At 39.2% G+C, this 15,736-nt stretch overlaps 2 protein-coding genes across 11 annotated transcripts; both read left to right on the top strand.

Moving 5' to 3' along the window:
* The first annotated feature begins 10,642 nt into the window (after positions 1-10,642).
* LOC112173966 lies at positions 10,643-14,295 on the top strand. 10 transcript variants are annotated; one of them, XR_005802230.1, is made up of 5 exons: positions 10,643-10,893; positions 10,990-11,078; positions 12,654-12,696; positions 13,738-13,795; positions 13,891-14,295. XR_005802230.1 is itself a non-coding variant. In XM_040509484.1 (3 exons), exons 1-3 carry the CDS (start codon positions 10,890-10,892, stop codon positions 14,213-14,215), a joined length of 387 nt encoding a protein of 128 aa, XP_040365418.1. In that variant the 5' UTR covers positions 10,643-10,889; the 3' UTR covers positions 14,216-14,295. The 10 variants fall into 10 exon arrangements, 1 of the variants encoding a protein (XP_040365418.1); XR_002925800.2 differs by having other exon boundaries at positions 13,738-14,295; XR_005802233.1 differs by lacking the exon at positions 10,990-11,078.
* A 225-nt stretch (positions 14,296-14,520) lies between these two features.
* On the top strand, positions 14,521-15,429 carry LOC112171173. Its single transcript, XM_024308398.1, has one exon. The coding sequence runs from the start codon at positions 14,521-14,523 to the stop codon at positions 15,427-15,429; it is 909 nt and encodes a 302-aa protein (XP_024164166.1).
* The last annotated feature ends 307 nt before the right edge of the window (positions 15,430-15,736 follow it).

A 15,736-nucleotide genomic window follows, 5' to 3' on the forward strand; every position in this document is an offset into this window, starting at 1 on the left:
AGGGAGTTTATCTCGTTAGTCCAAGGGACTAAAAGTGTGAGAGAGTATGAGGCTGAGTTCTCAAGGTTGTATCGCTTTGTGAGGCAAATGGATGCTGAGAGCTTAGCTATGAAGTTTCAGTGGGGACTGAATGCTTCGATCTGGCGCGATGTCGCTGTTCTGGGACTGAAGACGGTAGAGCTCATTTTCGTTAAGGCTATGGCCATTGAGTAGAAGAACTTGACTTTCTAGGAACATGAATTGGCTGAGAGGGATTTCCAAAGAAAGGGAAAGGCAATTGCGGGGAGCAGTAAAGCATTTGGGAATCGAGGTGGATTCTGGACGAGACAGAGGACTAATCAGCACGCGCCAGCTAGGGCTGCAGCTGCACCTGCTAGGGTTGCACCTAATAGGCCGACGGCGAACCCGAAGTGTTTCAATTGTAATGAGATGGGCCATGTTGCTCGAGCTTGCACGAAACCGAAGAACTTGGCATGCTTCACTTGTGGCTAGACGGGCACTTCTCAGGGGATTGTACCCAGCAGGGTAGGGGACAAGGGAACCAGCAGAGGCAACAGCCTCAGGGGCAGGCTAGGGTGTTTGCTATTGGTAAGCAGAATACTGGAGTGGAAGGTAAATTATCCTTATTCGATTTCTTTGCTAGAGTGTTGCTTGATACGGGAGCGTCCCACTCTTTCATATCTAGCTCTGTGGTGGATATGTTAGGATTGACTCCTAGACCTCTCACTAGACACTTGTGTGTTATTTCCCCACTTGGTTTTTCTGTTACACCCCACATCCGATTTACCCCTTTTACTGTGTTACAAGAATTACTGTATGTTTTACCATTCGCGGTTATAGTTTTACTTTTTAGGGGGGGTGGCTAGAAGTTGACTTTTTATGGGTTAACAATTTGAGAAAATTTTCTTCACGTAAGTTGTAGGGGACGTTAAACCGAGTCTGTGGACATGTGGTACACTTAAATCGGAGTTCGTATGTGAAAGTTATAGCTTAAAATGTGGAAGTTACTGTTCATGGTAATAAAAATATATATATGGAAAGTTACCACAGTAGGCTTCCATTTTCGGAAACCCACGGTAACTCTCTCTCTCCTCTCCCCCGACTCCTTCCTCTTGGGTCCGATTTCGTCCACCTTTGAATTCTTCCGTTTCAGGCCGACCCACGACTAAACCCGGGCACCGGCAGGCTCGCCTTCACTCCCTGGTCATGCCTGGGGTGGTATTTTGCGGTGGCTCGACCGGAGGAGCTCGAAAATTAGCGGTGAAGTTTACTGTAGCTAAAAGGAGGTTTCGTCGATCTCCGGCGATTCCGGCCGTTTTCGGCAGCCAAACCACTGTCGAAGACGCGGTTTTTGCCAAGGATCGTTTTGCCCCTAGCCTTGAGCCATGATTTGCAGTGTAGAAGGAGAATCAAGGAGAACCCGATTCTAGGGTTCTTGAGTTTTCTGGGCTTGTGTTCAACGGCCAGATTGGAGCTCTTCGATGTAAAATTGGAATGTGTTGTAGTTCTGAAAAATGTTGGGTCTGTTGAGTAGGTGGTGCTGCCAAAATTTGGTGGCCATTGGTGGTGGTTGCCGGTGGCGCGTGGGCCCCACGCGCGGCCACTGTGGGTGGCGCGTAGAGCTGCGTTTTATTTACTGTTTTGGTTCCATAAATCCCTTAACGATTGTAGAATTTTATACATGAAGTTTGGTGGAAATTGGAGGAATTACGAATTGAGAATGAATTGTTGATTGTTGATTCACCTGAATTCGATCGTCGAATTTCTTTCGAATTCACTTTAGAATTTAGATATCGATGACTGAATATTATTGGAGAATTACGGATGGATTCGATGTGAATTAAGGAGTTGGATTTTGAAGGGGGACGTTCTCAATTTCAATTTCTAATTATCATAAAGTTAATTTCCGTCCTGTAAATATATTTTTACGAGTGCTATTCGTACAGGACGAGAGGAGTCTTCGTACGAGGAAAATACCGAGCGACTTCAGCACTGACCATATACTGTGAGTGGACTTTTATTTTCAAAGAATGATGCATGCATTTATTTATTTATTTTTGAGATGATGATTTGTTTATCGTATTACTTTCTCGAGCATATGGTTATTTTCGGAAATGGTTTTGGATATTTGATTATTTGAAGATTTTATGGCTTGCGGGGTCACGTCATTGGATTATGCTTATTTTCTCTTATTTATTTTTGAATTTGAGTTTATCTTGGCGTGTGGGACACGTCATGGGAATTCTTTTGTGAGAGTTGGGGAAGCCTTATGTATTTATGATTTTACTGTGGCTTTCGGATTTTCTTTTGCCATACTTTGGGTGACTTATCATTGCTAGTTTTGATCTTCCGCCTTTGTGGCGTTGGTTGATACGCTCAAAGCAAGCATATAATTTAACCCTAGAAATATCATTAGTAGTATAAGCAAGTAGGGATCGTTCTATTCCGGGGATTGAGGGTACACCTGTCAATGTAAGACAATTTAAACAATTAAAATAAAAACAAAGTATACTATTCACATATAAACACTATTCACGAATTTAGGGGGGTTTTAGGTTTTTGGTTTTTCGAAAATTAAAAACAAGAATAAAAACTAAGTATAGACAAAAACACAAATACAAGAATGAAATGTAAGAAACAAAGATTAAAACCGATTTTATAAGTGAATTCGAATGAACCCTACATTGTTCTTCCAAGTCATGTGAAAGGAGTTGATCATGTGAAACATTCGAAAGCAAACGATTTCCCATATTTTACTTTTCAATGCTAATTAATCTAAGTGAAAGCACATAAACTAATCCTATCAAACATGTAATCAAGCCCTAGAAAGCTAGTCAATCATGACATGTTCAACGCATTACACACATAGAAAGGCTATCAACTCAAGTGCACAACCTAGTATGAAAAAGTTCATCTATTTGCAATCCTCTTCAATTGAATTCGACCTTTGTCCAAAGCCTTCACTACTTTCTATTCAAGTTACACAAAACAAAAAGTTGATTTCATGTTCTTAAATCTAGCACCATTCATATCAAAACCCTAAGTGTTTCGAACCACATAAGATTAAAATACAAAAGTTATCTATAAAGCAAATTCAATCAAACAATCACACATAAGCAACTTTGGAATCACAACATAGAATTCGAAATCCTTTATTCAATCATAAAATTTCAGAATATAAACCTTGTTCAAACATCAATGTCAACTAGAACAATTCCAATGAAATCAAACAAGATTACAAAGAAAGAGGTTGAATTACACCGTGAGATGGAGATGGGGATGAAAGGTCAAACGTATGGAGTCTTGAATCTCGAAAGCAAGCTTCAAGGTGGAGAATGGATGATGATGCTCACGGCTCCTTCTTCTTCTTCTTCTTCCTTGCTTGAAATGTTGAATGCACTAGAGGATGGAGAGAGCTTTCGCGTAGAGAGAATTTCTGAATTATGGGGGGGTGTAAAACGTCAAGAATGAGGGAGTATATATAGGGGACGTTGGCCTTGGTCTCCAAGTCTTCATGAATCTTCTATTATTTTCCCAAAGAATTATTTAATAATTCTGCATAGCTTCGACCAATCACGTAGCGCCATGTAAGCCCTGGTGTGTCATCCAACCAATCACAAGCCTTCAAAATAAGTCCCAAATATATTATTGCCGAATATCCATGAATTAATTCTGATTTTCTTCTTTATTTTCGGCCAAAATTCCTTTAGGAATTGTAGGAACGAATCTGGACTTGTTTTTGAACCTTTTCTTCCTTAAATCTCTCCATGGACTACCTTTAACGTCATCCCTTGATTTTCTCTTGATTTTCATAACAAAATGATGATTTTATTCCTTATTTTCGTCCAAAATATATTAAGGGGCTTTAGGAATGAATCTGGACTTGTTTTGAGCTTTTTCTTGTTGCACAATCCCTTGAAACTCTCCCTATAATATTTCCAACGTTTTTCCTTGATTTCTTCTTGATTTTTCACATTATCTTCATGATTTCCCATGGCAAAATTAGATTTAATTCCCAAAAATATCTCCATTACGTCACAAAACCCTAATTCCATGGGCTTTTACGGGCCTTGATCCATTTTGCCGAAAATCCAACTCAAATCCATAAAGTTCTTGGGCCTCGTTGCTTCAACTTCAAGCCTCGTCATCCTCCAACACAAAACACATTATTTTTCCATTTCTTTTTCATGGTTGCGTTGGAAACTTGCTAGGGAAGCCTTCCTCCATTTTGTAGGATTTCCTGGTTGGACTAGGAAAGCTTATTTCTTCATTTCTGCTCAATTGTGTGGCCCATTTTCTCTCATATTCGTTCGTCTTGATGTTCGCAAGCTCCTCTTTCCATTCGTGCGTTCATTTCCACTTTTTAGCTCGGAGGTCCTGAAAATAGAAACTATACTGAAAATAGAAACTTTCTAAAAATGAAAAATAGAAACTTACTAAAAATTAAAAATAGAAACTTTCCTAAACTGAAAATGGAAACTTGCCAGAAATGAGAAATGAAAACTACAAAAATAGAAACTTTCTACAATAAGGAACTTTCCCAATCAAAGAATGGAAACTTTCCCAAACAGCGATTTTTCAAGGAAATGGCGTAGAAAAATGTAGGGAAATGCAGTTAAAATGTCGCATTAAAATGCTCCTATCACTGGTTACTGTCTCTGTGACAATAATTCTGAAGCCCAGTATCCTATCGCTACACTTAGTGGCGTAAGGGTATATTACGGGAGAAATGGGAGTACTTTAGCCTGGGAGGCTATCACCCGAGCCTGGGAGGCTCACTCGTATGGCTATCGTCTTCCCCTTCTCACTTTACTATTTTGACTAGCGGGGCTAGTTCGATTTCCGTTTAACCAGCAGGGCTGGTCTTATTTTCTTGAGTACCGAAGTTCCAATCTTTTCATTTAGTTTGTGACTAGTGGGGCTAGTCAGTTTTTCTTGTACAGAACTTCTCTTGTTTTTTTTTCCTTAAAACATTGCATGCATCGGGAGTTTATAGAGAAATAAATGGGGAAAGTATAAAATTCCTTTTGTTTAAAATTGTTTATTTTTGGTCCACTCACGCTAACGTGTTTTTCAATACTTTTCCCCTGGACCCTTCGGTTTCAAATGCAGAGTTTGCAGTGTTGCTGCTCGGCGTTCAGGAGTGAGCCATAGTGATCGCATGCGCTTCCGTCATCATATTTTGTAGGTTACCTGTTTAGCCTATTGTACTCTATGTTAATTTACGTTCCTAGAATTGCTCTGATTACTATGGGATTTGTGACGCAGACTTGTAAGGAATTATATTTGAGGTCCACGACCTAACTTTGGTGAATTGTAGTATCTTTAATCTTGGAGTTTCTTAGACTTGAAGTATTTGATACACTATTATTATTTTTGAGTTGAGTTGGTGGAATTATGGGAGCAGGGTGGCTCCAGGAGTATGTGGTTGGATTATTAGAAGTGAAATTTGTTTTCCACAGGTTTTTGGGTTGTCCATTTTTAAGGGAGGTTATGCCGAAATTTTTGGTAAACTTTCTTTAAAAGTGGGTCCCGCAGGGCCACTTCGGATTCCAGGGTGGAATCAGGGGCGGGCCTTGTCAGTTGGTATCAGAGCACTAGGTTTCTAGATTCTGTAGACTGCCTTACTTCCTTGCTACTTTATTTGCCTAATGACGCCTAGTACCTCCCGAGTGATGGCCCGACCGCGGCGGATCCCCTTCGTGTGCTCTTCGGTGCTAGTGTGTTATTATGCATGTAAAGTAGATACCTTTTGTACTGATCCTTGAACTTCTTAATACTTTTCTTCAGGCACTATGGCTCGAAATAGCCGAGCACGTAGGGGAACTCTGATGCGCTAAAAGCAAGCGCATAATTTAACCCTGAAATGTCATCGTTAGTATATAGTAAATAGGGATCGTTCTATTCCGGGGATTGAGGGTACACCTGTAATTGCAAAAACAAATTAATAAAAGTAAAAAGTATTATTTACAAAAATAAAACAAAGAATAAAAATATATACAAATGAACACAAAAGGGGTTTTAGGATTATTAAATTAAAAACTAAAATAAATAAAATAAAGAAAATGTAAAAAACATATATACACGGGTGGAATGAGAGAACAAAGATCAAAACCGAAACTATGATCAAATTCGATTAAATCCTAATATTGTTCATCTAAGTCATGAGAAAGGAGTTGATCATGTGAAATATTCGAAAGCAAATAATTTCCCATTTTTTACTTTTCAATGCTAATTAACCTAAGTGAAAGCACAAAGATTAATCCTATCAAACATGTAATCAAGCCCTAGAAAGCTAGTCAATCATGACATGTTTAACGCATTAAACACATAGAAAGGCTATCAACTCAAGTGTGCAACTTAGTATGAAAAAGTCCACCTAATTGCAATCCTCTTTAATTAAATTCGGTTTTTGTCCAAAACCTTTACTACTTCGATTCAAGTTACACAAAACAAAAAGTTGATTTCATGTTCTTAAACCTAGCACCATTCATATCAAAACCCTAAGTGTTTCGAACCACATAAGATTAAAATACAAAAGATATCTATAAAGCAAATTTAATTAAACAAACTCACATAAGCAACTCTCGAATTACAATATAAGAGTCGAAATTCTCATTTAATCATAAAAATTTCAGAAATAATAATTTTGTTCAATCATGAATGTCAACTAAAACAAAACCAACGAAATTCAAACGAAGGTTACAAAGTAGAGGTCGAATTACACCGTGGATGGAAGATGAGAATGGATGATTTTCATTGGAATCCTTGAAGCTTGAAAGCAAGTCTTCAATGGTGGATGGTGGAGGACTATGTCACGGCTCCTTCTTCTCCCTTCGGCCTTGCTTGAACTCCGTGGCTTGCTTTAGAGGATGGAGAGAATTTTCTGAATGAAGAGGTGTTTGTTGTGTTGGTGTTGTTCTTCTGTATGATGGTGTGTTGGTGTTGTTCTTCTGTTTGATGGTGTGTGTAAAACGTCTAGAGAGGAGGGTATATATAGGGGAAGGCAAGGCTTCATGAATTTAATTTCCAAGGAATTTTCTGGTTGCACCACACAGCTCCAACCAATGAATTAATGCCACGTCAACTCTGCCATGTCATTCAACCAATCATGAAGCTCCAAAATCAATCCCTAATATATTGTTGCTGATTTTCCCAAGATTATTTCTGATTTTTCTCTTAATTTTCGGCCAAATATCTAGGCATGAACCTAGACAATGTATCTGGATGCATTTTGGACCTTTCTTCCCTTAAATCTCTCCATGGCTTTATCCTTAATGTCCTCCCCTTGATTTTCTCTTGATTCCCACATTAAAATTGCATATTTTATTCTCTAATTTCAGCCAACATATCTTGAGGGAATTAAGGAACGAATCTGGACTTGTTTTGAGCCTTTTCTTGTTGCACAATCCCTTGAAACTCTCCCTTGATTTTCTCAATGTAATCTCCTTGATTTCCACATTATCTCCATCATTTCCCATGCAAAAATCAGATTTAATCTCCCATAATATCTTCAAGCCATGTAGTCTCCTAATGCCTTCAGGTTTCCTAACCTCATCACGATTCCTGCGTTGACTAGGATTCCTAGTTGGACCAGGAAAACTCCATTTCTTCATTTCAGCTCATTTCTTCTCCATTTATTTCAATGTACCTATAAAATAAAAACTAAATTAAAAATGATTAAATAAAGGAAATAACTAAGAAAAATATGAGGAAATAATTATTAAAACGTCGCATAAAAATGCTCCTATCAAACTCCTCCTGTTGAGGATGATGAGCAGATACCTAGGAGGTTTGCGGATACTTTTGGGCAGTTCTTTTGGCAGATTGCTGCAGCGCTCCCCGGGTCACGTATGGATTATACTGTGGAGCGTGCTAGGAGGCATGGGGCTCAGACTTTTGCTTCTGCCGCCTCACCTATAGAGGCTCAGCAGTGGCTTGACAGGATGGAGAGAGTTTTCTCCCAGATGGACCTTCCAGAGGACAAGAAAGTGAATTTGGCGGTACAGTTCCTTGAGGATACCGCCTGGCATTGGTGGATTGGTGTTGTCAATGACCCTGTAAATGCTGGCCCGATGACATGGGATATGTTCAAGACCCATTTCTATGGACGGTACTTTAGTGATGCCCACCTTAATCGGATGTAGGACCAGTTCTTGAGTCTGGAGAAGAGAGATGATCAGTCAGTGTTGGAGTTTGAGCAGGAGTTTCTCTCCTTGGCTCACCATGTGTCGGATTTGGTTCGTACTGAGCAAAGTAAGATTCGTAGATTTGTCTTGGGACTTGGAGGAAAGTTTAAGGATAAGATGTTAGGCACACCGTACCGAAGTTTTGCTGAGGCAGTATCTTATGCCATGGACATTGAGTCGGACTCACCTGCCGGATTTCACCCTAGGGATCCTGGTGGCCCTAGCCAGGGTCCATCTAAGAGGGCTACTTCCACATCCGGTTCTGGTTCTTCAGTTGGTTGTGGAAAGAGCAGTGGTTCCAATTCGAGGTCCCGTACTAGATTCAGGGGACGTGTCAGGAGATTCTCTCAGGGTCAGTTTAGTGGACAACAGTCTGGGCAGCTTGAGAGGTCCAAGAGTTATCATGGTGGTTCGAGTAGGGCTTCGACTAGCCAGTCAGCTCAGTTTGGGCAGTATCAGACAGTGGGATGTTTTATGTGTGGTCAGCAGGACCACTTCAGGAGAGACTGCCCTCTTTTGACTCAGGGAGCCAGATCTACCCCCACTCAGACTGTTGGTCAGTCCTCTGCTGGCGGGTCGACTAGCGGTGCCCGCACTAGCTCGGTAGGCCGAGCTAGTTCTCAGCAGGGCAGGGCTCAGCGAGGTCGTCCTATGACACATGCTAGACTGCACGCCATGACCCAGCAGGAGGGCCGTGATTCACCGAAGGTTATCGTTGGTACGTTGTTTATTTTTAATCAACCTGCTTTAACCTTAATTGATCCCGGTGCGACTGTCAAGTAGATTCACATGTTTTGCAAATGTGCCGTCATCACTCCTTATAGGCGAGTGGTATGTTTCTTTACTTGCGGGAGAAGCACTTAAGATAGAATGGGTTTTTAATAATTGTGGGGTAATGTGGATGGTTTTTGCTTGGAGGCCAACCTAGTTTCTCTAGATCTTGTTGAGTTTGATGTAATTCTGGGGATGAACTTTCTGGAGACACATGGTGCATTGGTTGATTGTTTCCGTAAAGAAGTAGTGTTTCGAAGTCCAGGAAAACCGGAAATCACTTTCCGTGGTGAGCGGAACGTTCCCTCCTCTTGCCTGATTTCGGCCATTACAGCTGAAAAGCTTTTGAATAAAGGTTGTCAGGCTTACTTGGCTCACATTGTGGATACAAAGAGGGAGGTGTTGAATATTGAGGATATTCCTGTGGTCAGGAAGTTTCCGGATGTGTTTCCTGATGAACTACCTAGTTTGCCTCCAGTAAGAGAAATAGACTTTACCATTGAATTGCTCCCTGGTACTACACCTATATATCAGGCACCTTACAGAATGGCCCCAGTAGAATTAAAAGAGTTAAAGACCCAGTTACAGGAGTTGTTGGATAAAGGTTTCATTCAGCCAAGTGTGTCTCCTTGGGGTGCTCCGGTGCTTTTTGTTAAGAAGAAAGATGGCACCTTGAGATTGTGTATTGATTATAGAAAATTGAATAAGGTCACAGTGAAGAACAAGTACCCATTACCAATAATTGATGATTTATTTGATCAATTGCGGGGTGCCAAACTCTTTCCTAAGATTGATTTGAGGACAGGTTATCACCAATTACGGATAAGAGAGTCCGACGTACCCAAGACTGCTTTCCGATCACGCTATGGTCACTACGAGTTTGTAGTGATACCTTTAGGGTTAACAATGCTCCTCCAGCTTTTATGGATCTCATGAATCAAGTATTCTGCCCATACTTGGACCGTTTTGTGATTGTGTTTATTGATGACATTCTGGTTTACTCCAAGAGTGATGAGCCTCATATTAAGCATTTGAAGCTAGTACTTCGGACTTTGAGGGAGGCTAGATTATATGCCAAGTTGAGTAAGTGTGAATTCTGGCTTAACAGCATAGGATTCTTGGGTCATGTGGTGTCAGCTGAAGGTATTAGTGTGGATCCTCAAAAGGTAGAAGCGGTTTTGAATTGGGGAAGACCCACCACCGTGACAGAAATTTGTAGTTTCTTGGGTTTAGCTGGTTATTATCGGCGGTTCGTTCAGGATTTCTCTAGACTTGCGGCTCCCCTCACTAAATTGACCAGGAAGGGTGCTAAATTTGTTTGGTCAGAGGAGTGTGAACAAAGTTTCCAAGAACTCAAAGGACGTTTAACTAGTGCCCCAGCATTACCTAATGATAGCGGGGAGTATGTGATTTAAAGTGATGCCTCAAGACAAGTGTGACGACCTAAAATTTTAAACATTTTCTAAAACAATAATAAGTTTAATTTTATTGTGCTAAACTATTTGTTTAAATATTGTTTATATATATATATATATCTATATATATATAATAGAGTTGAATTTTATTTGGGTTTAAGTAATTAGAGTTTAGCCCAAAAGATTTGGCCCAAAACACAAACCCAAGTAGCTTAACAGCTGATAGAATAAAACTCCACGACAAAACGAAATCAAACAACGCCTAAACTCAAAGCATTGTCCCGTCTCTTCATCGTCTTCCTCACCCCCATATTCTCCTCCATCTGATACACCAGCCACCGCCTTAGGAAAGTACAAAGGACATAGCCGCCGCCATGGGTAAGTAGGAGGTGTCAACAGCCTTGGAAATCAAGTTTCAGATTGGTGATTCCCCAAAGCTATGAAGCTAGAGCTGGAACCCTAGAATCAGGAGCTGGAACTCTAGAAATCTGGAGGTGGCAAGTCTAGTACCTATATGGGTAAGATTTCAATTAGAATATCTATCTTGCTTTCTACGTTTTCACCTCCTTTCCAAACACTATAAATAGGTTAAACCATCTATGCTTTCCATACAGTTCCTTGAGTTGCTAGATACATAGATAAACAAGGGAGAGAGAGAAAAAGAGGGTTTTGGTATCTTAGAAGTGGAGGAGTAAAAAGTCAGGTGTGATTCTTTTAATTTTTGATTTGATGAGTTCTTTGTGGTTCTGATGGTTAATGCAATTTGGAAATTGAGTTATGTTCATAGGTTATTATAAGACTTGGGGATTCTTGATGATAGAAGAAGTTACAATAGGGCTGGGCTCGGGTCGGGCCGGGCCTGAAAATTAGTGAGACCGAGACCGAACCCGAAAATGTCAGTTCGGGCCAGTTCGGTCTTTTTGTAAACTGAAAACCGACACAAACCGAACCCATTCGGGCCGGTTCGGTTTTCGGGCTTTTTCGGGCCCAAACATTTATTTTCAGTTTTCCACCGAAAAACAAAAACGAAACATTTTTTTTTCATTTTCTAATGCCCAACACCACATCATTGTATATGTTACATGTGATCAAGATAAAGATTTCATTTAGCTACAAAATCAAAGGCCACCAGCAGCCACGGGGCCCCTGGATGGGTCTCTTTCTGGCAACCTAATATAAGGTGTGTCACTGTGTTGTAATATATAAATTGTAAAGTATCACAAGAATATAACTATCCTAATGGAAACTATAAGGGAACCTTTCTAGGTTGTACATTGGAACGTTTTACAAGTCATCCTGCAAAGAAAAGAGAAAGGAAAACTTATGTAAGGAAAACTTTCGGGTCGGTTCGGGCTTTCGGGCCCTGAAAATATGGAACCCGAGACCGAACCGATTACATGAATTCGGGTCGGGCTTTAGACCGAACCGAAAATTTCTATTCTAAAACCGAACCGAATCGGGCTTTTTTCCTCAGTTCGGGTCGGGTCCTCGGTCTTTCGGGTCCGAACGCCCAGCCCTAAGTTACAATAGAGATGAAGTTCAGTTAGGAATAAAGTTGTTGTTACTGGAACAACTAGAACTAATTATTTTCTCATCTTCTATTTGATTTCACTAGTTTTATGGAAAATAGTTTATATCTTTGTCATTAAATTGATCTAAATTAGAATTTGAAATCACTTTGTATCTGGTTTGTTATTTCCTTTAGTCATTAGAATTTTTGGAAGACATAGATTAATAGAATCTGATTTGAGAAGAGTCAAGAACCAAGTAGGAAACATATGCAGTTTTAAAGTTGAATTTAGAAAGCCTTCACTCATCCTTTAAAGCCTTGTTGAAAGTGTGATTTCTTTTATTTAACACTTTAGAAAGTCTATTTTCAGTATTGAAAGTTTTACACAAATTGGAGTTGTGGAAAGTACATTAAAACTGAAGAGGTTAGCACACAATAGCAGTTTCTGCAGAAAAACGTGGGACTGTAGCTGAACTTTAAAAATGCATAACTAATTCTAGGAAAATTGTTTTCAGGTGATTCAAATTCCGAAAGTTTCTTTAGGATGTCAGCTACAAATCGTTAGAAGACCATGGAAGCAGATTTTAAACAGATTTGTACAGTTTTTAACATTAATGTGACCGGGTCAGAAAACTGCAGTATTTCAGTTTGTCAAGTAAAAACCTGTTTTGGTCAAAATAACTCACTGCTAAGATTTTCATAGTATGTTAGCTGAGTTTTGCTTTAATTCTTTATGTGTGGAACTAATAAATTCTATTCTTGCAATAGGAACTTGTTTTCATCCGGATACTTAACGTGAAAATCAATCGAGGTAGGGGAAAAACTTGGGGAGCCTCTATGTTTGCATTGGATGGTTGTTTACATGATTGTATTGGATGGTTGTGTACATGATTATATGCATTTATGTCCTCTGTTTCTGTTTGTTTGGTATGGCTGAATAGTGAATACACTTACATATTCAAAGTATTTGTGCATCAATAAGACATGAAGTATAAGGGTGGTGATGGTAATGTGAATATGCTATTGGAATGAGTATGTTGGTTTATCTTTTGCGTAGTTGAGTCTATAACCTCAGCAGGTACCAGATCCCAGGTATGCCCACTTGTGAATGTGCACTTAGTATAGGATATTGAAAGGGTAATTCGGGACTGGCGAAAGGGGAATAGACAAGATGACTAGCAAAAGAGGGTTAGGGGGATTGATTTTGGGTGGGAGTTAGTTCACATTGTTGAATACTCTGAGTCACCTTCGTGGTAAAATACATGGTATGGGACATGTAGGTTCAGTTTATTTTACAATGTGGATTATCGGGAATAGATAATAGTTGCATCCATTCATTATTGCTATTCTAATTATGATTTTCAAAGAGGTTTATTTCTCCTGCTGGGCAATGGTTGCTCACCCCTTTTTATCATTTTGCAGGTGATGAATAAATAAGTTTGAAGTTATTTTATTGCAAGGGTGTTTTTAATAATGTAATATACATGTGTGTTATTGTTAATCATGCTTGGATTCCTAGACAAGAACTTGGAATATAGTTGACCTTTTGTTGTAAATGTTGGTGTAAACCCCTCTTGTAATAAAGGTTGTGTTTCAATTTCGGAAACTTGTCTATTATCGTTCTTTTCCAATTATTCGTATTTCAATTTTGGAAATTTATTTCCATGATTGGAATATAAGTCGCATCTTAAAAAAAAAAAAAAAAAAAAAATTTGGATGTGACAAGTTGGTATCAGAGCAATAGGTTTAATTAGTATCCTTTAGGATTGTTGACATTGGATAGAAATTTGTATTCTCTTTATTCCTTTTGTTTTTAGAGACTGTAAACTGATTCCTTTATGTTGTGTTATAGGATGGATAGAGTCTACTCATCCGATAGCCTTGGACCCTTTGAAGCCACCAGAAATGAGGTTCAACCGTTAAATCCCGACACCTATGAACTACAATTGGATTTTCGTGCCGAAAGACTCGTGAGACAACTGATTAGAAAGACCATATTTTTCAGATCTACATACTCTTACCAATTGCAGCGGAATATGGTCAAGTATAACCTTAGGAGCCAACTTCGCACTGTCAACCTTGCGATAGCTGCTACTGCTAATGACTATTACTATAATATGTTAAGGGACCAAGTAGTAGCTCTATGGCATCTTGGAAGTTCACCTGAAAATCCTATGATAATACCACCATCATCATCAGAGTCTAATATGAGTGAGAGTAGTAATGATAATAATGATAGTACTGATGATGGGAGTAGCTCGATGGGGGATTATCTTGAGGCTATTCTAGTTGTTAGCTCCCCAGAACCTTATGAGGAAGAGGAAGTTTAAAATGCTATGCTGAGTGATTATGTTCTATGGTGTAGAATAAATAACCATGGGTGTGTTTATTAGCTTTTGTATAAAGGTGTGCTACTTTTGTTTAAAGTTTTGTAAAATATAGTCTGTAGATACGTGTTTTTACTTTCAAAACTTTGTAAAGTTTTCATGTAATATATGTTATGTTTATCCTTCTCTCTCTTATGTGTTTAATCTTTGTCTCATACTTGAAAGTTTTGTTTACTACATGTTAGATTAATTAAATTTTATAAACGCATAATGAAAATTATATGATTGTTTTGTTTTAAACCAAAAGAATGGCAGAAGAACAACATAAGGGTGAGGTTAGTAGTAACATGGAAGTCATAGCTGCTATTCAAGATATGGCAAGTGCAATAAGGGAAAATCGCAATGGTAATCATCAAGAAGGTAATGAAGAACGAGTTATGAGAATACAAGGTGAATTTCGTAAGGCCCGACCTCCTATATTCAAGGGTACCTTAGATCCCATGATAGCTGAAGAATGGTTGAGACAAATGAAGAGGACTCTGAATAATCAAAAAGTGCCGGAAGATTTGAAAGTAATTATCTCATGTACGTACTTGGAAGGTGCAGCTTATCACTGGTGGGAATCAGTTCTTGCTACTCCAGACACTGAAATTACAACCTGGGATGCATTTGAAGTTATTTTTCTTGAGAAATATTTCCCAGACACAGTAAAGCAAGCCAAGGAAAAAGAGTTTATATTTCTATCTAAAGGGGAAATGACAGTAGCTGAATATCAAGGTAGATTTGAGGAATTGATGCGGTTTGCTCCGGGTATTATTCCCAATGAGGCTGCTAAAGCAAAGAAATTTGAGGAAGGACTTAATCCTGAGATTAGGGAGAAAGTATCGATTCTAAAGTTATTGAAATATTCAGAAGTGGTAGACCGAGCACTTATTGCTGAACGTAGTATTCAAGAAACAAAAAGGGTTTGGAATTCTGGGAGTACTAGTGGACAGTTCAAACGTCAGAATTTTGGACCTTCCAGAAATAATTTCCAGAGATCATACAAATCTTTTGGGACATCTCCATATACAAAATTCTGTTACTACTGCAGAGGACCGGGACATCTTCAGAGGGATTGTCCACTCATACAATCAAACCAAGTTCCATATGCACAATTTCGTCCAAATCAGCAACCTCAGTTTTGTGCTCCACAACCACAGTTTCGTCCTCAGTAGCAGCAGGGTTATGCACCACAACAACAGTATCGGGCACCTTTTCAACCACAACAGAATTGGCAGAGACCAAATGTTCCTCAACAGATACAACGACCAGGAAATCTTATTAGGCCTAGAGCACCCATTGGCGCACGACGTCCCACACAGAGTCAACTGTATGCTCTGAATGACATGGAGGAACAAAATGGATCTCAAGTGGTAGAAGGTACATTTCTAATATCTAATACGGTAGCTAGAATATTATTTGATCCTGGTTCAACACATTCTTTTATATCATCATCCTTTGCATCTATACTTGAATTGAAAC

This window comes from Rosa chinensis, chromosome 6 (genome assembly GCF_002994745.2).
Source record: "Rosa chinensis cultivar Old Blush chromosome 6, RchiOBHm-V2, whole genome shotgun sequence".
NCBI lineage: Eukaryota > Viridiplantae > Streptophyta > Magnoliopsida > Rosales > Rosaceae > Rosa > Rosa chinensis.

Coding starts and splice junctions, on each gene's coding strand:
- LOC112171173 (XM_024308398.1), top strand. CDS start 14,521: ATGGCAGAAGAACAACATAAGGGTGAGGTTAGTAGTAACATGGAAGTC.
- LOC112173966 (XM_040509484.1), top strand. Junction 13,796..13,890: donor TTGAAGCCACCAGAAATGAG/GTTCAACCGTTA, acceptor CATATTTTTCAG/ATCTACATACTCTTACCAAT.